The following is a 23315-nucleotide window of genomic DNA, read 5'->3' on the forward strand; positions in this document are numbered from 1 at the left end:
AGGTCCTTTGGAGCCAGCCTCCCGCAGATCTCTGCTCATGGCAGACCGCCCCAAACAGCCTACCCCTCCTTCATCTTTTATTGGCTCCGGAGAGACTTTAATCATCACCCTTTAGCCCAAAATCGTAGGGGCATGAGGACAAGGAGGTCGGAGTATCCGACTTCTGAGTGAAGTCCGTTCTGCAACTGTTAGACAAGTGCCCTCTTGGATCAGACAAATCAGGCATAATCACGGTCTGGTTTTTTAAATTTTATTTAAGGAACCCACCCGGGAGAGAGGGTCCCTTTCTGCTTATGGATCTCGGAGCATCGTCCATCCCTAAGAAGACATCCCTTGAGGATTCAGCCTCTGAGCCACAGGCTTCCGCCCCAAGTTGCTGCAGGGAATTATGCCGAATTATTCCTTCCAACTTCTGGCAAGAAGCAAAGAAAATTTTGGTGTTGGCAGGGCCGCTGGTAAGACCACCCAAACCTGTGGTTAATAGGCCAGTTCTCTGTGCTGGCAAGACGGCTTCCTTTCCCACTCTGAAGTTGGTATCTGCCAGCTTTTGTCTCCGCTCTGTTCAACCTGGGATAGCTCAGTCAGTAGAGCGTGAGACTCTTAATCTCGGGGTTGTGGGTTCAAGCCGCTCATGGTCCACGGTTAAATTGCCTGAGAGCTAAGTTGATGGAGACGAACTCTGCTGCATAGCTCCCATCTAAAGTCTGATTTCAAGACCTTAGATCTGAGCTATCTAGCTGCTCTGGTTTCCAAATGTAGGCCTGTTTGGCTGCCAAGCTGGAGGTGCCCATATTAAAAGGTGGTCAGCGGGATTTTAATTGCCGTTAAATTTACAACAATGTCATTCCATTTTCCACAATCCGCACCATAAATTCTTCCCAGCACAATATGACAGTTTCTAGGATTATATGTCTTCAAATTTCCTTTAATTGTTTTCCCCCAACAGACACTCATCCAGTTACTCGTATTTATGATCCATGTCGTCAGCACAATATTCTGTGGCCACCTTGGCAAGGTTGAGCTGGCTTCTGTCACCCTTGCCATTGCGGTGAGTGATTTTAAATTGTGTGTGTGTGTGTGTGTGTGTGTGTGTGTGTGTGTGTGTGTGTGTTTTAAAATGTCCCTGGACCTCTGCAGAGTTTCCTTGTTGCATCTCTGAATGAGTCAACGTCCAATCAGGATGTGTGCCCAGAACAGTGACTCATTCAGAGCCAGACAAGGGAGCAGAAGACTCCTTCCAGAGAGGGTCATTGTTGGCCTTTCACACACTTTGGCTGGATTAGTAAAGCATGCCTTGAATTTGGGAAAGGGCTGTAGCTCAATAGTAGAGCACCTGCTCTGCATGCAGAAGGACTGGGTTGAATCTCCAGCGTCTCCTGGAGAGCTGCTGTGAGTCAGTGTTGACAGTATTGAGCTCGATGGACATTAATCGATGGTCTGACTCAGTATAAGGCAGTTTCCTATGCTCCTGTTTAAATCATCCATTAGTTTGCTTTAGAACCATGAGGACTGGGATTCTGTCTTATTCTTATAGGATGAGTTCTAGCTCAGTGGTTGAATGTATGGTTGGAGTGCAGAAGGTTCCAGATTCAGAGCCCAGGTGTGTCTGGGAAACGCCCCCTGCCTGAAGCCCTGCAGAGCTGCTGCCGGTCAGTGTAGACAAACAAACCAGGCCAATGGTCTGATTCAGCATAGGGCAGATTCCCATGTTCCTATTTTATTTGGAGTTTTTTGGTTTATAAAACAGGTGGCTCAGCTCTAAGAAGCATGAGAAACCCCGAAAATAGTTTTGGCAGCCAAAAAGTTTAAGGGGTGGAGTGTCTTCCCTGTGAGGAAAGGCTGCAAGATTTGGCACTTATCAGTTTAGAGAAAAGGCGAGTGAAAGGAGGAACAGGGTAGAAGTTTGTAGAATTATTCACGGCATAGAGAAAAGTCTTTCTCCAGGCTCTCTCATAACTCTGGAAATTGTGCACACCCAATGAAGCTGAATGTTGGAAGATTCAGGAGAGATGAAAGGAAGGACTTTGTCGCGCAGCCCACAGTTAAACTACGGAACTCCCTGCCACAGGAGGCAGTGATGGCCACCCACTTGGATGGCTTTAAAAGAAGATTAGACAAATTAATGGAGGAAGAGAGGGCTATGGGCGGCAGTGATGCTTCTGAATTCCAGTGGCTGGGAACCACAGGAGGGGAGAGTTGCTCTTGTGCTCGGATCCTGCTCGCAGGTTTCCCACAGGCATCTTGGTGGCCCCTGTGAGAACAGGATGCTGGACTAGATGGGCCATTGGTCTGATCCAGCTGGCCCTCCTTATGTCCTTAATAGTCAATAGTAGGCTTGATGAACAAATAATTCATCCTGCTATAAGGCAGACAGCCTCCTAGACTCCAGCCCATAAGGTTGTGCCATTCTTTCCAGCATTCAACATTATATCCCCTTGATTTGTCTGTCTGTTAATTTCTCCCTCTCTGGTGGTCCCTAGGTTATAAATGTAACAGGCATCTCTGTTGGATTTGGGTTGTCTTCAGCTTGCGATACGTTAATATCACAGGTGAGTAATGGCTGGCTGGCTGGCGCTGTGTGTTCGAATTCTGGTGTATGAAACGTAGTCTGAGACAAGGCCAGCGTCAATGCGTGTCTCGCTTGAACATTTTGCTAGTCTGGTTGCTGGGAGGGAATCAGTTCTGGGTAAGACCAGCAGGGAAAGGAAGCTCTGAAGATGGGACTAGTTTCAGTTTTGTGTATAGTTTAGTAGCCGCAAACGGCTAAGTAATGTTTGTTCCTTATAATCCAGTCTCTGTAGATGATTTGTAACCTTGCAAAATGCTACAAGAACCTGTCACCCTTCAGATGTTGCTGGACTACAACTCCCATAATTCCCCTGACCATTGGCCTTGCTGGGACTCTAATCAATGCATGAAGGGGTTAAGACCATAGAGTAAGCTGTCCTCCTAGGCTTAACTAGGTCACTCCCCTTCACCTTAGGAGGAACTAGGTAATCAAGTCTTTGTTCCCTCCCCAGTCTAGCTCAGAAGCTCAGCAGGTGAAGAGGCTAAGCTGGAGCAACAGCTTAGCTGCATAGCTCTCACAAGCAGCCATTCCTGAGTTTCTATACCAATAATTTAGGAACTTTCAGCACTGTAACAAAGCCAAGTTTTACTGCCTGTGCATTTCCCCGCCCCCCCAAATGCTGTATGGAAAAAGCACATGAATTTGACCTTTGGAGGATTTGTAAGTAAAACATTTCAAAGTTACCAAACCTGTGGTCTTTTTCTATGCTAGGGGAAAATTTGGAAATCACAAGGGCATATTTTAAAGGTCGAACAGCCTATATTTCAATGTTTTAATTTACTGCATGTCTTGTGATGTTGTGCTGGGGTTCTCTCACCAAAGAGTACTCGCCCCAAAACTGGATCTTGGCATCTAGGGAATTATCCTTGGTACCTCGACTTATGAGCAACTTGACTTCCGTATTTTTCGACTTCCAAATGACCTCCGGAAGCGAAAAAATGGCCGCCGCTTCCGAAATTTTCGACTTACAAAGGGAAAGCGGCGGCACGATACCTCGACTTACGAAGTTTTGAATGCGGTTTTTTCGACATACAATTTTTTCCCCCATTCCGAGATGGCGACTTCGACTTACAAAGATTTCGACTTACGAGCGCGCCTTCGGAACGGATTAGTTTCGTAAGTCGAGGTACCACTGTATATCTATTCCCCCCCCCCCCCCCGGTGCACCAACACTGATGCGAGTCAGAATCTAGTAATATCTGGAGGGCCACAGGCTCCCCTCCTCTCCTCGCCTAGAGAAACAATGCCTTCTCTTCCTAGAACATTCCAGAGCAGTGAAATATTGTGAATAAAACTCCCGCTGTGAGTTACCTTTGTGTGCAAAGGCTGGAGAGTTTCAATGATGCTTTTTTTCCTTTTCACGCCCCGCTCCCCAGACGTATGGAGGGAAGAATATGAAGAGGGTGGGCACCATCCTGCAACGGGGGATCCTCATTCTGCTCCTCTGCTGCTTCCCCTGCTGGGCCGTCTTTGTCAACACAGAGCAGCTCCTCTTACTCATCCGACAGGACCCAGATGTTTCCAGGTGGGGAGAAAGAAAAGGGAAATCCTCCTGGAAGCGTGTCTCCACCCAGCAGTTTATTGGACTTGAGCAGGGGTCCCCAAACTAAGGCCTGGGGCCCCCGGATGCGGCCCAATCACCTTCTAAATCCGTCCTGCGGACGGTCCGGGAATCAGCGTGTTTTTACATGAGTAGAATGTGTCCTTTTATTTAAAATGCATCTCTGGGTTATTTGTGGGGCATAGGAATTCGTTCATTATTATTTTTTCCCAAAATACAGTCCGGCCCCCCACAAGGTCTCATCAAAATGCCACCCCATATTTCCATTTCCAAAGGTGGCTAGTGCCCACTGGGGCTGGTTGGGTGGAAGACAGGGAGCCGGACAGCAGGTGGCGCCAAAACCAATGATAAGATGAGACAGAAAGGCAGAGCCAACTAAGTCTTGCTCTCTTTTGAGTTATACAAGGGCGAAACTGAGGCCATATTTGGACCATACGTTCAAAACACCATGATGCTACTTTAAATGGTGGTGGTTGTTGTTAAATTTATTGTTAATCTATCTTGCTACGGGGAACTCAAAGTGACTTACAGAAATGAACAAGCACATCCACAAGTTGAAACCAGGAAGAAAAATAAATACATTAGAACATGCCACCCACTCTGAAAGGCCCTAGATCATCAGGGTTTCCCAAACATGGGCCTCCATCTGCTTTTTTTTTTTGGACTACAGCTCCCATCATCCCTAGCTAGCAGGACCAGTGGTCAGGGATGATGGGAATTGTAGTCCAAAATCAACCGGAGACCCAGGTTTGGGGAAACTCTACCCTAGATCATTAAAAGGCAAAGGTCTGGTTAAAAAAAGAATGTTTTTGACTGGTGTTTGAAGCTATATAGCGATGGTGCCAGGTGAGCTTTCTCCCAAAGGATTATGGGAGCTGTAGTGCATTAAGGATGCTGAAAGTTACTAGGGAGACTCCATTTCCCCCTCACAGAGCTACAATTCCCTGAATTCCCTGGGAAGAAGGATTGATCGTTTAAGGCGCCCTGGGAACTGCAGTTCCGAGGAGGAAACCGGGGTCTCCTAGCAACTCCCAGCACCCGTCAGAAACTACAGCTCCCAGGATTCTTTGGGGGGAAGGCCTGGTTCTTTAAAGTGGTGTCGTAGGGCTTTAAACGGGCCCTGAGATTGCAACCTCTGCCTCCCTTGCTTAACACAAGGGATTGCGGGACACCTACATTTGGAGAGGCAGGGCAGAAAGTTTCGGAATAGGATTCAACCACTTCAGCCCTCCTGGGGCACAAAAAGTTGGGGCTAGAGTGCCCTTTTCTGCAGTCACGGTGGCCTTGAAGCAAGGGATTCTGGGGTAGCTGCATGCATGCAATCGTTTTCTTGCTTTTCTTGACAAGGCTACACACACAAAACACATAACCGGCTGTATCAAAACAATACTCTTCAATATATTTCTCTCTGTGTCAAAAGTTCCTCTTGTCGTGGAACTGTGCAAGCTCTTGTTTGGATTACTTGGACCATACGAATACACAGAGACCTATGCGGATAAGTTCATATTTGGGACTTTGTGAACGATATCGTTTATTGGGACTTCTATTTACTTTGCTACTCTGTTACTTTGTCGATCTTTACATGTAGATTATGTCTGAGAGGAACATTTGATACAGAGAGAGAAATATATTGAAGAGAAATATTTTGATACAGCCGGTTACGTGTTCTGTGTGTGTTTGTGAATGTCTCTACGTAACATAGGTCTGGTGTTGATTTCCTTGACAAGGCTTCTCAGGGAAAATGCACCTCTCAGCAATGCCAGAAAACGAATGCATTGGCAGGGCATGGGGTGGGGTAGCTTCTGCGCCGCTGTTACGATGGGATGCCCTCCCAGAGATGGTAATGGGAACAAATATCAGCTGCAGGATAAACTGCTAATTTTGGGGTTTGGTTTGTTTCCTCGTTTGTTTCCATTGCTCCAGGCTCACACAGGTTTACGTCATGATCTTCATCCCAGCGCTTCCCGTAAGTCTCCTATCGCATCCTGCTTTCTTTCGTTTTTCTCAGTGGGGTCTTTTAAGTGGAACGGATGGCAGTTCAGTGCTGGGAATACCTGCTTTGCTCGCAGAAGGTCCCCCGGGTTCAGTCCTCTCCAGGTAGGTTTGGAAGTGGCCCCTGCCTGAAACCCTGGAGGGTCACTTCCAGGATCTCTTGTGCCTCTAGATAGCCTCGAGGCAGGTTGTGACCCAACTGGTCAAACTTTCCGCAGCCTCTGCTTCTACGAGGCAGCGCAGGTGCTACATTGGTTGGACTGCCACCTGTCGAAAGGCCCATTTGTTTTCCAAAAAGGGGCAACTCTGAGAAAAGGAGGTATAAAGAAGTAGACACGTCACTGGGGGAAGAGCATTAATTTGCTCACATGCCCCTGCTTCGGATCGCAGGTTGTATTCATGCCTCCTTGTTCCACAGGCGACGTTTATTTACCAGATCCAGATGAGGTACCTGCAGAATCAGGTAAGATTCTCTTTCTCTTGCTGGGGAAATAGAGGCAGGAAAGGCAGCTGAGCATGCAGAAGGTCCCAGTTTCAATCCCTAGCATCTCCAGTGAGGCCTGGGAATATCTCCGCCCCGACTGAAGCCTTTGAGGAGCCACTGCTGCCGGTCAGTGCAGACAATACCGAGCAGGATGGGCCGACTCAGTTTAAGCCGGTTCTTAAAATCAGCCCTTAATTCAGAACCGAGTGGGTCCAATGGTCAAGTTGGCGGTTTCTGCACATGCTGCAGAGGGAAGTGAGGGGCAGGTGGGGCTCGTTCACCTGGGAAGGGAGCCCATCTAGGAGAAGGAAAACTCTGATCCCAAACCTCCGCTGCCTTGTAGCCGGATATCTTCAGAAGAAGGCTCAGGAGTAAACACTCCGCATATCCAGGGTGCGGTCTCCTGGACCCTCACAAGTGTCCCTGATTTCCAGGGACAGTCCTGCATTTACAGAAGCCATCATGGTTTCTGCTTTGATCCCAGACTGTCCTGCTTTTCCTTAGGACATCCCTATTTATGCTACCCGAGTTAGGAGGAGAGCAGAGAGAATTGTAGCAGATCCTTTACATCCCGGTCATCATCTGCTTGATTTACTTCCATCTGGACGTCGCTACAGGACTTCATATACAAAATCGGCCAGGCACAAGAATAGTTTTTTCCCCCTTGTGCCATTAAATTGTTAAATTCGTAGTTGTATAGCTGAAGGGGAGGTAAATTATGGGTGGGGTTTCTTCGCTTCTTTGTATTGTGAGAGGAACAGTGTCTGTATGATTACATTGCAATGTAGCCGAAACAAATTCCAAGTATGTTGGAAAATGTACTTGGCCAATAATAAATTGTTCCTATTCCTAATAATAAATTATTCCTATTTTCATCAGAGAAATGTTGGAAGGGGTGGTCCCTGAGATAGTAGGATGGCACCTAGTCTGCCTCCTTCCAGCAACTCCTGCAGCTAAGCTGGTGCCAAACTTCTTGCTTTCCTTTGGACCACATCAGCGAGGCCGAGAAGGGGGGAGGGGTCTTGTCATCTGGGCAGCCCAACACCCCCAGACACACTGCCCAGTCTTGCTTGCCGGGGAGGCCACTTCGATGCTTTGACTTCACCCCTGAAGGCACACTCCATTGCCAACAATATCAGCAACCACTCAGAACCGTGAGGACTGACTGGAATCTTGTTTTAATTTTAGGGAAAGGTCGGTAGCTCAGTGACAGAGCACCGGGTTCATCTCATTGCTAAAATAATATCTTGTTTCAGAGGATCATCTGGCCTGAGGTTCTGTGCGGCATTGCTGGAAACATCATCAATCTGATTGCAAATTACGTCTTCCTCTACCAGCTTCACATGGGGGTTAGGTAAATGAGCAACGGGGGGCAGGACCAACCTGCCTTTTGAACGCACCGCCTACACAGCTTTTTCTTTCTTTCGTCGGTGGAACGCTAGGAATGTGTTGCAAAATCCCTTGTTTGTATATATCGAGTCAAGGGTTTTGGGTGGGGACATTCTTGGACGATCAAGGTCTCTGCAGGGTTGTTGTTTTAACAGCAAGCCCAGATCTACAACCAGAAAGAACCTCTCTTTAAAAGACAGTTTGGGGAGGACGGCAGCCTTACTTGCTCCTTAACTGCCTCCATCACGTCTGTGGAAGGAACGTCATTCCTCCTTGTCCCCGTTTCCTGCGTTTAACCACATTTTTAAATGCATTTCCCCTTCAATTTTCCTGGTTAGCTTTTTAAAAAAATTGAAGGAGATATACCGTATTTTTCCATGTATAAGGCGAGGGGTTTTTTTGCTTAAAAAAAATTCAGTAAAAAATTTGCAGATCATCTTATACCCAGGCGGTGGAAAGAAACACGACTCACCAGTAGTGTTGAAAGCTGCAGGGCGGTCTCCAAAAAACCTACACAACAATTTTCGGCAATCTGCTCCAAAAAAGTTCAACAAAGTTGTTCAGTTTGGTGTTTAAAATACTGATTTCTTAAGGGTTCTCAAAAAAAGAGGGGTTGCCTTATACATTGGGGCACGGAAAAATATGGCAATTGTTTCACTTTCAATACACCCATTGTGATCTTCGGTCCTTTAATGAAGGGTGTGCTGCTTTTGTTCATTCCCTCAGTTATTGCGATCTTAGGGAATGGACCCGAACAGTCCGATGGGGTTGGCACTTTCTGCCTGCAGAAAGAAAGGGGGGGTGAGCTCCCAAGGCCTGATTATGGGGGTTGCCACCAACCTTTGTAGGCATGTGGGGACATTTATTTGGATGTCTGTGTGAACGCTGTGGAAGGCATTCTCCTTTATTAAGAGAGCCAGTGTGGCGTAGTGGTTAAAAGCAGCAGACTCGTAATCTGGTGAACTGGGTTTGCGTCTCCACTCTTCCACATGCAGCTGCTGGGTGACCTTGGGCTAGTAGTCACACTTCTCTGAAGTCTCTCAGCCCTACTTACCTCACAGAGTGTTTGTTGTGGGGGAGGAAGAAGGGAAAGGAGAATGTTAGCCGCTTTGAGACTCCTTCGGGTAGTGATAAAGCGGGATATCCAAACTCTTCTTCTTCTTACTTCTCTTCCCTCCTTCCCCAGATCAACATACACACACACACATATGCCACCGAAAGAGAGGATTTGGGTCTAACTCAAATCCGGCTGAATTCACCTGAGCCTTGGAAAGCACCACAGAGCAGAAAGATGGAAAGAGCGTCTCTCTCTCAACTTCCTCCCTCAGCTCTACTCATTTTTCAAGCGAGGGGGGAAAGTCACCCCCTTTCCCTACTTCATGGCCAAGGGAGAAGTGGGCAGGCGGGCTCAGAGGGTTTGTGGGTGCCAGGGAAGGACCCCTGTCCTAGTATCATGGGAGAAAAATCGGTCTCTAGCGCCCCCCCCCCCCACTTCATACGTTGCCAACCATTTTACAAAGCTCTACCACGTAACGTTTCCAACGTGGCCCCCGCTCATTTGTTAATCCCCTCCCTTTCCTCATTCCAGGGGGTCTGCCTGGGCCAACACCATCGCACAGTATTCGCAAGCTGTTGCTCTCTTCCTGTACATCAAATGGAAAAAGCTCCACGCTGAAACCTGGGGAGGTAACCTGCTTGTTTTCCAATGCCCCCGTCGCTTCCGAGTTTCCTTTCCCAGTTACATGTTGGAAGTGCGACCGCAGGGATCATTCATTTTGTAACTCAAGGGTTAATTCTGTTAAAGGCAGCTAGCCCAGAGGGAGGATGGGGGGGATGTGTTGCTTAGCAACCATGCGAGGGGCATGATCCTCCCTGAGGTAACACACGCTCTGATTGGAGGTGTAGCTTTGAGGGTGTTTTCTCCCCTCTGTTTGGTTGAATGTCTCTCTGCTGTATACAAGACCCGCTTTAAAAAGACAAAACCTCTATGTTCGGTTCTCTTCAAATTTATATGCTGCTTTTGTCCAGTTCCCTCAGTGAAGCGTTATCAGGACTTTTCTCTTGGGACTCTGTAATTTAAGTGACTTTACCAGCTTTACGTACATAACAAACGTTGCCTCATCAGAAAATAGAATTGAAATCTGCCCTGTTTTTTTCCCCCTCCCTTTGTTCCCTGCTCTCTCCAAATCCTAGGATGGTCCACCGAGTGCCTCCAGGAATGGGACGTGTTTATGGCCTTAGCTGTTCCCAGCATGCTCATGACCTGCATTGAATGGTGGACCTTCGAAATCGGAAGTTTTATGATAGGTCAGTGGGAGGGGAGGTGTCATGGGCAGTGGGTGGGGCCAGAAGACCAAGCCAATCGCATTGGAGAGTGGCAATGACAATACAATGCCCATATCCAACAATCTGGTGGCATAATTGCACAGGCACCAATTGCAGCTCAGGAACTGAGGCAGAGACAACAACTAGTGCCCTGTTAACTTTTTATTCACACACTGTATTTATCTGAGGCTCGAAATGTGAAACCTGGCTAACGTTTTATATAATGAATTTTGCCATGCAAATAGTAAATAATACATACCACCTCCTGACAGAAAAAGTAATACATGCAGTGGAATCTCGGTTTCCGAGTGTCTTGGAAGCCGAACGTTTCGGTTTTCGAACGCCGAAAACCCGGAAGTAATTCCTCCCGTTTTTGAAAGCGCCTCAGAAGTCGAATAGTCTTCGAGAACAGATTACGTTCGACAACTGAGGTTCTACTGTACCAGGTACAGATTCTGAAAAATAAAAAATGACACCAACCTTACAACTAATCACCAACCTTTGCAACTAATCACCAAACTTAAAACCATGGAGAAACCTGGTCTGAACCAAGACATTGGATTCTTATCTCATTATACATGACAAAGCTATCATTAGCCATCTCACCCCTTGCCTTTCCCTGCAAGACTAATTGCAGCCATTAAGAGTCGTCAACAGGTTTTCCACACCTATCAGCTGATCACCCATTCCCACCACCCTTCTGAGTCATACCCCTCCCCACTCCCTCACTATATTTAAGGATCTGGTGACTTCTGTTTCAGTGTATCTGAAGAAGTGTGCATGCACACGGAAAGCTCATACCAAGAACAAACTCAGTTGGTCTCAAAGGTGCTACTGGAAAGAATTTTCTATTTTGTTTCGACTATGGCAGACCAACACGGCTACCCACCTGTAACTGGAACCAACCTTACAAACATTTAAAGCTATGGAACTACAGTGGACCCTCGAGTTACGTACCGCTCTGGATACATAACCTTAGGGTTGCGAACACGGCAAACCCAGAAGTGTGTACTTCCGGGTTTCGCCCCGCGCACATGCGGAGAAGCGCTCTATTGCGCCGTGCGCAGAAGCGGCGTCTCCAGTTACGGACTTTTCAGATTAAGTACGGACCCCTGGAACGAATTTAATTCGTATCTGGAGGGTCCACTGTATCAGATTGACAAATACTGTACTTTTCTGTGTATAAGACTAGGTTTTTCCCTTGAGAAATCATGCTAAAAAATGGCGGTTGTCTTATACATGGGTAGTGAATAGGGTGGACGTTTGATTGGTTGATGCTGCGGCCGTTTGTGGCTATTGTGTGTGTTATTGGTTGCCGCGTCAATGGGTGGTGTTGATTGGCTGATGCTGCAGCAATGGGGCGGGCGATCGGCAGCTTCTGCCGATGAAGGGACAGACGGGAGGCGGATTTAGTGATTTTTGGGAAATCTCCCCCCCAAAAAGCTCAACAACCCTGGGGAACCCTCCACAAAATAGCTCAACAATTCTGTGCCATCTCCCCCCATTTTCTGAAACTTGAGTCCCCAGAAATAGAGGGCATCTTATACATGGGAGCGTCTTATAGATGGAAAAGTACAGTAAATATCACCTCACATATCTAACAGCCTGTATACAGCATTAAACTACTTCCAAACAATAGGAGAACAAGAAAATAAAATTACTTTTTTACTTTTTAAACTTCCTGCTCCCTGGTTATAATGGTGTTTGTCTCAGTAACAGCTCACATTCTTGTGGATACTCCTGAGAGCTGGAGAGAGATGCCTTAAGGGCGGCAATGTTTTGAATGTCTGAATGCTTTGAATGTGTACATGTCTGAAGCCCAGCAGCACAGCCCTCTGCCAATGATTCCCATGTCCTGCCTCCCCTCCTCCCTCAATTGCCCCCCAACCCAGGTCTCCTCGGTGTCCTAGAGCTGTCGTGCCAATCCATCATTTACGAAGTGGCCACAATCGCCTACATGGTAAGACCTCCTCCTGTGCTGCATCACGTACAAATTATCATAGTGGGGTGGGTAGGTGGGGCAAGTCTGGACGATGCCCTGGGGTCGCTGTGATCCTGTACCCCAGTGCAGGTTAGGTCTGAGCAGAAGAGGACACTGAACTGGTCAGGCGAGTTTATTTGTAAGATAGTGGCCAGCAAAAGAGTGGGGCTGTGTTGCCATAGAGACAACTTGCAGGATCCTTTCCCCATGTCACCTGGCTAGAGATTAGGGCCCTGCAGGACTTGATCTCCTTCCGCAGGGCCTGTAAGACAGAGCTATTCCGCCTGGCCTTCCATTTGAATTAGCCTGATCCTCTATTCCCTTTTAGGGAATAGGGCTTGCTGATCAGAAGGTCGGCAGTTCGAATCCCGGGGTGAGCTCCCGTTGCTCGGTCCCTGCTCCTGCCCACCTAGCAGTTTGAAAGCACGTCAAAGTGCAAGTAGATAAATAGGTACCACTCCGGCGGGAAGGTAAACAGTGTTTCCGTGCGCTGCTCTGGTTCGCCAGAAGCGGCTTAGTCATAATGGCCACATGACCCAGAAGCTGTACGCCGGCTCCCTCAGCCAGTAACGTGAGATGAGCATCGCAACCCCAGAGTCGGACACGACTGGACCTAATGGTCAGGGGTCGCTTTACCTTTGTTGTTGTTGTTCAGTCGTTCAGTCGTGTCCGACTCTTCGTGACCCCATGGACCAGAGTACGCCAGGCACCCCTATCCTTCACTGCCTCTCGCAATTTGGCCAAACTCATGTTAGTAGCCTCAAGAACACTGTCCAACCATCTCATCCTCTGTCATCCCCTTCTCCTTGTGCCCTCCATCTTTCCCAACATCAGGGTCTTTTCTAGGGAGTCTTCTCTTCTCATGAGGTGGCCAAAGTATTGGAGCCTTAGCTTCAGGATCTGTCCTTCCAGTGAGCACTCTGGCCTGATTTCCTTCAGAATGGATAGGTTTGATCTTCTTGCAGTCCATGGGACTCTCAAGAGTCTCCTCCAGCACCATAATTCAAACGCATCAATTCTTCGGCGATCAGCCTTCTTTATGGTCCAGCTCTCACTTCCATACATTACTAATAATAATAATAATAATAATAATAATAATAATAATAATAATTTTATTTATACCCCGCCCTTCCCAGCCAGAAAACCGGGCTACTACTGGGAAAACCATAGCTTTAACTATACGGACCTTTGTCGGCAAGGTGATGTCTTTGCTTTTTAAGATGCTGTCTAGGTTTGTCATTGCTTTTCTCCCAAGAAGCAGGCGTCTTCTAATTTCGTGACTGCTGTCACCATCTGCAGTGATCATGGAGCCCAAGAAAGTGAAATCTCTCACTGCCTCCATTTCTTCCCCTTCTATTTGCCAGGAGGTGATGGGACCAGTGGCCATGATCTTAGTTTTTTTGATGTTGAGCTTCAGACCATATTTTGCACTCTCTTCTTTCACCCTCATTAAAAGGTTCTTTAATTCTTCCTCACTTTCTGCCATCAAGGTTGTGTCATCAGCATATCTGAGGTTGTTGATATTTTTTCCGGCAATCTTAATTCCGGCTCGGGATTCATCCAGTCCAGCCTTTCGCATGATGAATTCTGCATATAAGTTAAATAAGCAGGGAGACAATATACAGCCTTGTCGTACTCCTTTCCCAATTTTGAACCAATCAGTTGTTCCATATCCAGTTCTAACTGTAGCTTCTTGTCCCACATAGAGATTTCTCAGGAGACAAATGAGGTGATCCGGCACTCCCATTTCTTTAAGAACTTACCTATTCCCTTTCCTTTCCTATGAAGAAACCCTTTCTGGGACCCCACATTTAAATTCTTCCCTGGTCTCCTTGCTGGCCCTAGTAGGACCAACTTGGCCAGTTAGCCCTGGTGATCATTTGATGTCTACTGACTGGGGGTTCCCCCCCAAAAAAAATGACCCCTGAATTTTTGAATTTTATTGGTATTGATGCTGCATTTTATGTTGTATTTAATGCTGTTTTAAAGTCGCATTTTAAACAATGTTTTATATTGCTGTTAGCAGCCCTGAGCCAGGTTTTTAAAACAGGAAGGGCAGGGTATAAATAAAATTATTATTATTATTATTATTATTATTATTATTATTATTATTATTAGATACCTACCATACTGTAGTCATCCTGGGAGGGAGAACAATAGGTTCAGTATACTTTTTTGTTGCAACAAACTTTGGGGAACGATGGATGTCGTTTTATTGCAATGACTTTGTATTGTTTTAATAGCTTTTATATATGTATATAGTTTTAATTCTATCGGTGTTTAATTGCTTTTTAATGACACCCCCCTTTGTTTTTAGTGGTTCTTGCTTCTACCTGTAAGCTGCCTTGAGGGGTATAAATAGATATATAATTAGAATAATAATGATGATGGGCCGAGTGGGACTGTGGTGTGTTTGAGAGTTTTGGCTGATGGTGGAAAGAGGAGAGACAGAGGCTTGTCTTGCCCTGTGCTGGACCCAGAGCTATAACAAGGTTTGCTGGGGTGCTGGTTCTGTGAGCCCCTGCATCCGATGCCCAGATTATCTAGACGTGTAAACAAAACCAGATATCCTGAAGTCTCCACCGACCTTCATTCTCTTGCTGCTCGGAGATCAGGGTTGTGCGGTATATCATATATTTTTAATATATGGGTGGGGAGAAAGTTGCAGAAACTGTCCATTGCATACGTAACCCATGGGTATGTTTTGAAGAATGCCAGCTCGAGATTTTTTGGTGTGTGTGTGGTTTCTCAAAGGCGAGATGCTTTCAGTGAACATACACACACAATGTGTGATCCCGAAAGCTTTAGTTAAGGTGTCAAAAGCAACACTGTCCTTTCCAGATTCCATTTGGGATCAGTGCATCTGTTAGTGTCCTGGTGGGGAACGCCTTAGGGGCTGGGAATTTCGAGGAAGCCCGGAAATCCTTTGTGGTCTCCATTTTGTGCACAGGTACGTGGAATTTCGCAGAAAGCTCTTCTCGTTTCATAGAATTGCAGAGTTGGAAGGGACCCCGGGAGCGGTCATCTAGTCCACCCCCCCCACAAGTGTGGATTTCATGCTCTTTATTCAGCTCATAGTAGCGAGGAACAGAAGTTCCCCCAAAACGTCTGCTTTATATACATTATTTACACAATGGGCCCCACGTGATTGGCTAGCTCCGGGATACTCCTGTATGCCAATCAGGTTGTGGATTCACTTCCACCTGGAGCTGGATTGGGTGGCTCCTGCGGACCAATCAGACTGCTGCATTCTGGATCCTATTGTTCTAGGACCAATCAGACTGCTGCATTTTGGATCCTATTCAACACAGTACAACAGGATCACAGTTATTTCATCTTATACCATGTCCTCCCCCTTGGCAGCCATTTTGTGACTGGCTCCCACATCGCTTTCTCAGCATTCAAAATGGCCCCCCAAAGAGTTGCCAACCCCTGTTTTAACCCTTCCTGGGACAAAGAAGGCAAAAAGCCATAACTTCTCCCCTCAGGGCATTGCAGGACAGCTGGGCGCCAACCATGGAGGTTAAACATTAACCCTTTATGAGAGCCACAGTTACAGTGATCGCCACCTTTCTTCCATTTGCACTCTCTGGCTTGTGTCTGATGCTAGTCCTACCTAGAGTAGACCCATTTAAAATAGTGGGTGTGACGAACTTGGGGGTCTGTTAATTTCAGTGGGAAAAAACTTAAACTTATAAACTCTCTTTTATCTCCTCCAGTGTTTTTTTTCCTGGTGATGGGCACCCTGACGGCATCTACAAAGGACGTCCTAGCTTATATATTTACCAGCGATGAGTAAGTCACAAACCATGTTTTTTTAGGCTGACAATAATACTTAGCATCAATATGGTGCTAAGTCCACACCTTACATTTAAAACTGCTACGAAGCCACTGTAAACAGTCATGGCTTCCCCCAAAGAATGCTGGGAACTGTAGTTTGTTGAGGGTGGTTAGGAGACCCCTTATTCCCTTCACGGACCTACAATTCCCCAGGTTCCTTGGGAAGAGGGATTGAATAATAAACCACTCTGGGAATTATAGCCCTATGAGCAGGGGCGTAGCAAGGGGGGCGAGGGGGGTGGTCCGCCCCGGGTTCCATAATGGAGGGGGTTACAAATTATCAAGGAAAATATTTTTTTGAATTTTTTTTCCCGGATTTTTTTTTTAATGCCTGCTCCAAAGGTCTTATCTTACTATACTAGGGATTATATAGCTATATATGAAATTTCATGCATATCAGTTAATATCTTGTCCCTCCTCCACCAAAATAGCTGTTCACTTGGCTGTTTTCCTATGTCATGAAGGCTGAGATTTCAGTTCAGAGAACACTTACTGTTCCCAACCCTAACCCTGTGGAAAGCCATCTAATTAGACTTTAATTTGATTTTGAGATGTTTTTAGGAGGTAATTTAATTATTGTTTGATTTTATACCAATGTTATGTACCTGATGTTAGCCACCCTGAGCCCGACTTTGGCCGGGGAGGGCGGGATATAAATAAAAGTTTTTTATTATTATTACTTGTTGTTATTCCTTTTTAAGAAAATATGAAATAATGTAAAACATTTTTTTGCGGGGGGGGGGGGGTTGGAATCAATGGGGGGGTTGACAAGAAATTTTCCGCACCGGGTACCACCTGACCTTCCCATGCCTGGGGGGGAGCAATTCCCCCCCCGGGTACCAATTTACCTTGCAACGCCCCTGCCTATGAGGGGAATAGGGGTTTCCTAACAACTCTCAACCTACTGTCAAAAACCAAGGCCTCATCCGCAATATATATTTAAAGCAGTCTCATGCCACCTTCAATAGTCATCGTTTTGGTATGCATACGCGCCTCGCCTGGTCTGGTGGCGGAGGCGTCTTCTGAGCGATGCCAGTTTCTCTTCTGTGAAACGGGTATATTTGCGGTGACTGCAACAGTGCTGTGAGATTTCCAAAGGTGTTCCTGGCTCAAAAATGGTTAGGAACCCATGAAACAAGAGATAAAAAATCCAAGGGCATGTGGCCCTTGGAAGGGGATGCGGCCCTCGAGGTGGAAGAGGTTCCTCCCCCCCCCCCCCCGGACATCCCAACGACCCTGTGAAGAAAGGCCTCTGTTGTTTACCTCATCCTGCTGAGGGAGTGTGTGCTTGTCTGGGATAAGCTGAGGGGTTCAGGAGTGGGAAACTGGGACTCCATTAAATCTGAGATTCCCCTGTTTATACTATTAGCCGTAAAGAACTTCACAGCTAAAATGCAGATTTGCGTGTGCAGAGAGGCGTGAAATTCTGTGATTTGTTGTCATGCAGGAAGAACTCGGGGAACAAGCTGCACCTTTATTATTAAAAGGAGGAATTTCTTTGAGTTGACAAATTGGCTTTTGAACAAAAATAAAGCGAGGCAAATGATTCTGGGAGCTCAGTTGGGGCAGAATGCAGAGTCTGAGGCATTTAGGAGGCAGAGGGGCAGTTCTCGTCTGGTATCTTGGGCACATGGAACAGCCTCCTAGAAAGGCAGGTTGTTCCTTGGAATTAAATGGCACCCTTTCATTAGAATCATTGGATTGTAGAGTTGGAAGAGATCCCAAGGGTCATTTAGTCCAGCCCTTGCAACCAGGGGCGTAGCAAGGGGGGGGCGAGGGGGCGGTCTGCCCCGGTTTCCATAATGGAGGGGGTGACAAATTTTCAAGGAACAATTTTTTTTGAATTATTTTTTTTTAAAAATGCCTGCTCCGGAGGTCTTATCTTACTATACTAGGGATTATATAGCTATATATGAAATTTCATGCATATCGGTTAATATCTTGACCCTCCTCCACCAAAATAGCTGTTCACTTGGCTGTTTTCCTATGTCATGAAGGCTGAAATTTCAGTTCATAGAACACTTACTGTTCCCAACCCTTAACCCTGTGGAAAGCCATCTAATTAGACTTTAATTTGATTTTGAGATGTTTTTAGGAGGTAATTTAATTATTGTTTGATTTTATACCAATGTTATGTATCTGATGTTAGCCACCCTGAGCCCGACTTCGGCCGGGGAGGGCGGGATATAAATAAAAGTTTTTATTATTATTATTACTTGTTATTATTCCTTTGTAAGAAAATATGAAATAACGTAAAACAATTTTTGCGGGGGGGGGTCAATGGGGGGGGTTTGACAAGAAATTTTCCGCACCGGGTACCACCAATTTACCTTGCTACGCCCCTGCTTGCAACGCAGGAACCTTTTGTCCAATGTGGGACTCGAACCCGCGACCCTGAGATTAAGAGTTTTACTCACTGAGGTATCCCTTTTTGTTTTCTGTCTCCCTGAAAATAGGGAGGTAGTTGAACTCGTAGCAAAGGTCATTCCCGTCTACGTCGCTTTCCACCTCTTCGAAGCCCTTTGCGTGAGTATATCCACTTCAGGGTGGGGTTGGGGGGTCTCTCATCTTGTTTAATCCAGTCCCAACTAAAGAAGAATGGATACTAAAACTTATGGAATACGCAGAAATGGCGAGACTTACCAGGAAAAATAAGAAATCAAGATAACGAACTTTTTATAAACGAATGGAAATGGTTTATTGAATATTTACAAACAAATTGTAAACAGATAAGAGCATTGGCAGGGTTATTGTAATAGCCTGTGGTTTCATAAGAGTATATATTTAAAGTAGATGAATAAATGAACAAATTAATTTGGATATGCAGAAAATATTAAAAATAAATTTAAGGGGAAGGAAGTCAAGTTTTTAAACGTTAAAATGACAGTAATTTTTTTTTTAATGAATCAGGGCTTGGTTCTGGGAAGTCACTACTAATAAGAGAGCAGGAGAAAAGAGTTTTAAAGCTCTCTGCCTTGCTTTTTGAGGGGCCAAGGGCTTCTTGGCACACTGGCTCCAGAAGGATAGAGGTGCGCTCACAGGGTCAGTTTTTGTTATACGCTTTTTGTTGAATTTTGTATTTGGTTAAAGGGAACAATGGCTATAGATGGTAGAATAAAAGGAGAATTCCCCAGATGCCTAGATCCGGGTTTAGGGCAAGTACCGATACTCTTTGGTGAGAAAACCCCAGCATAGATTTAAAACCACAAAGCATGCAGCAAAGTGTGGAAATATAGGCTTCCAAAGTCCCCCACTTCCATTCGCATAGAAAGAGACCAGATGGTCGGTAATGCTTTAAAATGCTTTACTTACAAACTTTTCCAAAGTCAGATTCATGTGCTTTTCCGTACAGCAGCCAAGAAAACACAGGCAGTATAGTTTCAAAATGTTACACTGCTCAAAATGTTCCACACTTTGTATGTGGAAACACAAAGATGGCTTGCTAAAGCCATGCGGTCTAAACTTGGAGCAGCCAGCTTAGACCTCCTTACTGGTCAGGTGGAAGGGAAAGACCAAAGAGTTTGGTAACCTGTCCTCCCAAGGGGAGGGTGTTGTGACCTAGCTAAGCCTGACTGGACAGCTTACTCTATGGTCTTAACCCCCTCCATGCATTTAGAGTTTCTATGAGGCTGGATATACCCACCTTTTTGTGCATACGGGCTGCCCCCAGAAGGTAACCCCTGTGTGAGATGCAACGTTATTGTAACCTCTTCTTCCCCTCTCTGCAGTGTACCACCAGCGGGGTCCTGCGTGGCACCGGGAAACAGAAGCTTGGCGCCATCTTCAATGCCGTCGGGTACTACGCTGTGGGGTTGCCGGTGGCCATCGTGCTGGTTTTCGTGGCCAAAATGGGACTCATAGGTACCGCCTTAATACCAAGTTGGCTCATTGGTCCGTCTAGCTCAGCACTGCCCACACTGATTGGCTGCGGGTTTCTGGTGCTTCAGGATGGAGTTCCTATTCTTCTACCTGGAGATGCCAGCAGGGATCGAACCTGGGACCTTCTGCATGCAGGCCAGACGCTCTGCCCCTGACCTATATCCCCTGTTGACCCTTCTGTGTGGTCTCTCTCCATCTTCTCCCTCAGGCCTCTGGCTGGGCATGTTGATATGCGCCCTTATCCCTTGCATAGGCTCTATAACCTACATTTGCCGGATGAACTGGAAACAGGCGGCTGAGGAGGTAGGGAGATTTGCTTAAAGGGTGGGGCTTTTTCTTTGGGGGCCGCATTCCCTGTGTTGGGGGCCATGTGTTGGCAGCGAGCGGAGCCACAGGCAAAAGTGTTCCGGATTAACTGATCTGGAGCAAAGACCACTCTACTTCCGTTTTCCCTGTAATAATTTCCCAGCTGGATCGGGGCAAAGGGAGCCCATCTAGCCCAGACAGAAGCCCACAAGCAGGGCCAAAGCTCTCCCCACTCATGACCCCATGTTGGGCGAATGTTTCCTGCACTGCAGGGGGTTGGACTAGATGACCCTCGGATCCCCTCCCAACTCTACAATTCTCCCAATTCCCTGGTGGAGAACGTGGCCACATTGGCTCATAGCTGCCGGTGGACACCTCTGTGAATTTGTCAGATTCTCTTTTAAAGCCACTCAGATCAGAACCAACAGGTGTGCCCAGGTGAAAAAGGAACAAATGCGAAGGAAGAACGGGGCAGCTTTGGGAGGCGTTGGGGGCCGCATAAAATGATGTTGGGGGCCACATGAGGCCCACCTGGACAGCAGGAGCTATGTTGGAGTAGGAAACAATAAGATGGCCAAGGAGAGTTTTATTTTCTATTGTTTCTTTTTCATGTTTTTATCTTGTGAGTCACTCCAGTGTAAAACTGGAATAGTATTGCAAGCGCCGAACATAGAAGCTGCCTTACCTTGATTCAGCCGCTGGGTCCATCCAGCTCAGCATTATGGACACTGGCTGGCAGCCGCTCTCCGGAGTTTGGGGCAGGGGGTCTCCCACACACACCCCAGCCCTTACCTGGAGATGCTGCCGGGGACTGAACCTGGGACATTCTGCATGCCAAGCAGGGGCTCCAGGCACTGAGCAGCAGCCCTTCTCCCTGCGGAGAGGTCCTAGAAACCTTAAAAAAAAACCACCCCAAACCCTGGCCGCACAAAGTGCATCCTTAACGAACTGTCCGAATCTGCCCTCCAGGCTCAGCACCGTGCAGGATTGACCCAGAGGCTGCCCCCGGAGGGTTTGAACTCGGCTCCCGTCCCAACCAAGATGGCTCCTTCTTCCGGTATGGAACACGGGTTTGTTTTTTTTGCTTGTTTGATCCTCAAAGGAGGTCCGGTGTCTGTCGCCATCAGAAGTGTGACTGCTTTTCGGGGAACTGGCGGCCCTCCTTCGAAGCCCCAGGGTAGCGTTGTAATGCCCATTAACACCACCTCCGCAGATGCAAAGGGGGGGGGGCTATTCCGTTGGGCTGCTGACTTAGTTGGTTTAAAAAAAACAGACTAGGGAATGTCATGTCCCCCTGCCCCCACAAACCTGTTTTAGCCACCCGTTGCTCTGTAGCACAAAGGATCAGTGCCAGGGCCGGATTTAGGTTTGATGAGGCCCTAAGCTACTGAAGGGAATGGGGTCCTTTATTTGTCCAGCTGTCCTTTGTCAACAACAAATTGCTGCTGTTTTTTGTGTCCAATATATGCCATATGGTTATTTATGGACCTAATGGGTATCTAAAGCCATTTGCACATGTTGCCTTGCAACCAACCCACACAGAATGTTTTCAGGAGCAGGCTAGCAGGCAGGGCCCAATAATAATAATAATAATAATAATAATAATAATAATAATAATAATAATAAATTTACATCATAGGAGCCTACACAACACAGAACACTGTTGCTGTATGTAGGTTTTATTTTATTTGTTTTTAATCTTGTATTTTGGAAACGTACATCCAGTTTTTTTTCCTTTAAATTTTTTTGGGGGCCCCCAAGAGAGTGGGGCCCTAAGCTATAGCTTGTTTAGCTTATACGTAAATCCGGCACTGGACTCTATGCGTCTGGTTGTTTTGTGCAACGTGGGGTTCGAACCCTGAGATTGAAGAGTCTCATCATGCTCTAGCCACCGAGGCGCAATGCTTCAGGAACCATACACAGAAATGGTTTCTTAAGGCAAATCGTGGCTGGAACCTTGTACGCCGCCATGAAGAAAAGGTAGGATATTTGACCGCATGCTGCCCTCCTCGACAGCGAGCGAATTCCAAGGGGGAGTGAGGGCAGAGTAAGGGAAATGGATGCCAGAGGCCTATCTCGGAAAGCCCCACAGCCAAGCCGACGGTCTCTCTCTCCCTCTCCGCCTGCTGCAGGCCAGACAGACGCTCAGAACGGAGCCGTCCTCCTTAGCTTCTCCAAGACCGACGGGCCAACTTACCAGCTCCAGCTGCAGGATGAGACCGTGACAGGCCTCTCCACTGTGGGGAAAGTCCTGACTACAAGGCAGCTGATCATCCAGAGGGGACTGGCCGTTGCAGCTGCTGTCACCATCCTGGCCATCGGCGTCACGATTCGGTTCTTCACCGTTAAAGATTAGGGATGCATTCAAACACACACACACACACCATTTTGGTTGGTCCAGGAAGGAGACAGGGGGTCCTGTTTGACTTAGAAGCAAGAAACTGGACCCCAGAATAGCTGGGCGCAGGGCTGTGTTTTGATGTCATCAGTGAGTGCAGGCCGGACTTGAACCCAGGACTTGGTGGCGCAAGAAACCCAGCTCCGGCTCAGAGGGGGATAGCCACACTGCTGCCTGTCACTGTGCTACACTCCCATCATCCCTTGCAGTTGGGGGCCATGTTGGCTGGGGCTGATGGGAGCTGGAGTCCACAGCTAGGCTCCGCGGCACCCGGGGCGGCAAAGGAAACGCCCCGGTGGTGGGGCGTCGTGACGTCACATTGTGACGTCACAATGCCCCACCCCTGGGGCGTTTCCGGGAGTGCCGCCGCCGCTTCTGCAGCCCCCTTTTAAGCCGAAGAGCCCGCTTTTAAGCTCTGCGGCTCAAAAGGAGGCTGTGGAAGCGGCGGTCCGACGCTGCTGCTCCCGGGGCAACTGAGCGAGCGGCAGCGCGTGGGGGTGACAAGTGCCGGCCCCTCCTGCCATTCCCCATGCTGCCAGTCACCCCGGGAGCAGCAGCGCTGCACGGACGGGGTGCTCCCTCGGCCGTGCG

General features: G+C 47.3%; 1 protein-coding gene across 1 annotated transcript; it reads left to right on the forward strand.

Annotated features, from left to right (window-relative positions):
- Positions 1-18: 18 nt before the first annotated feature.
- On the forward strand, positions 19-22972 carry SLC47A1 (solute carrier family 47 member 1). The gene is made up of 17 exons (XM_033172334.1): positions 19-455; positions 947-1048; positions 2481-2549; positions 3946-4094; positions 6054-6096; positions 6541-6585; positions 7863-7960; positions 9584-9681; positions 10189-10302; positions 12213-12280; positions 15143-15251; positions 16021-16096; positions 18598-18667; positions 19870-20002; positions 20229-20323; positions 21296-21383; positions 22459-22972. The coding sequence occupies exons 1-17, from the start codon at positions 294-296 to the stop codon at positions 22680-22682; spliced, it is 1743 nt and encodes a 580-aa protein (XP_033028225.1). The 5' UTR covers positions 19-293; the 3' UTR covers positions 22683-22972.
- Positions 22973-23315: the final 343 nt, after the last annotated feature.

Source organism: Lacerta agilis, chromosome 15 (assembly GCF_009819535.1).
Source record: "Lacerta agilis isolate rLacAgi1 chromosome 15, rLacAgi1.pri, whole genome shotgun sequence".
Lineage (NCBI taxonomy): Eukaryota > Metazoa > Chordata > Lepidosauria > Squamata > Lacertidae > Lacerta > Lacerta agilis.

What these genes read in the sequence shown, in the direction of transcription:
- SLC47A1 (XM_033172334.1), top strand. Translation starts at nt 294, where the DNA reads ATGGATCTCGGAGCATCGTCCATCCCTAAGAAGACATCCCTTGAGGAT. An exon ending in TGAGGTACCTGCAGAATCAG is followed by an intron (nt 6,586 to 7,862) that starts GTAAGATTCTCT and finishes ATCTTGTTTCAG; the next exon opens with AGGATCATCTGGCCTGAGGT. An exon ending in CAGCTTCACATGGGGGTTAG is followed by an intron (nt 7,961 to 9,583) that starts GTAAATGAGCAA and finishes TCCTCATTCCAG; the next exon opens with GGGGTCTGCCTGGGCCAACA.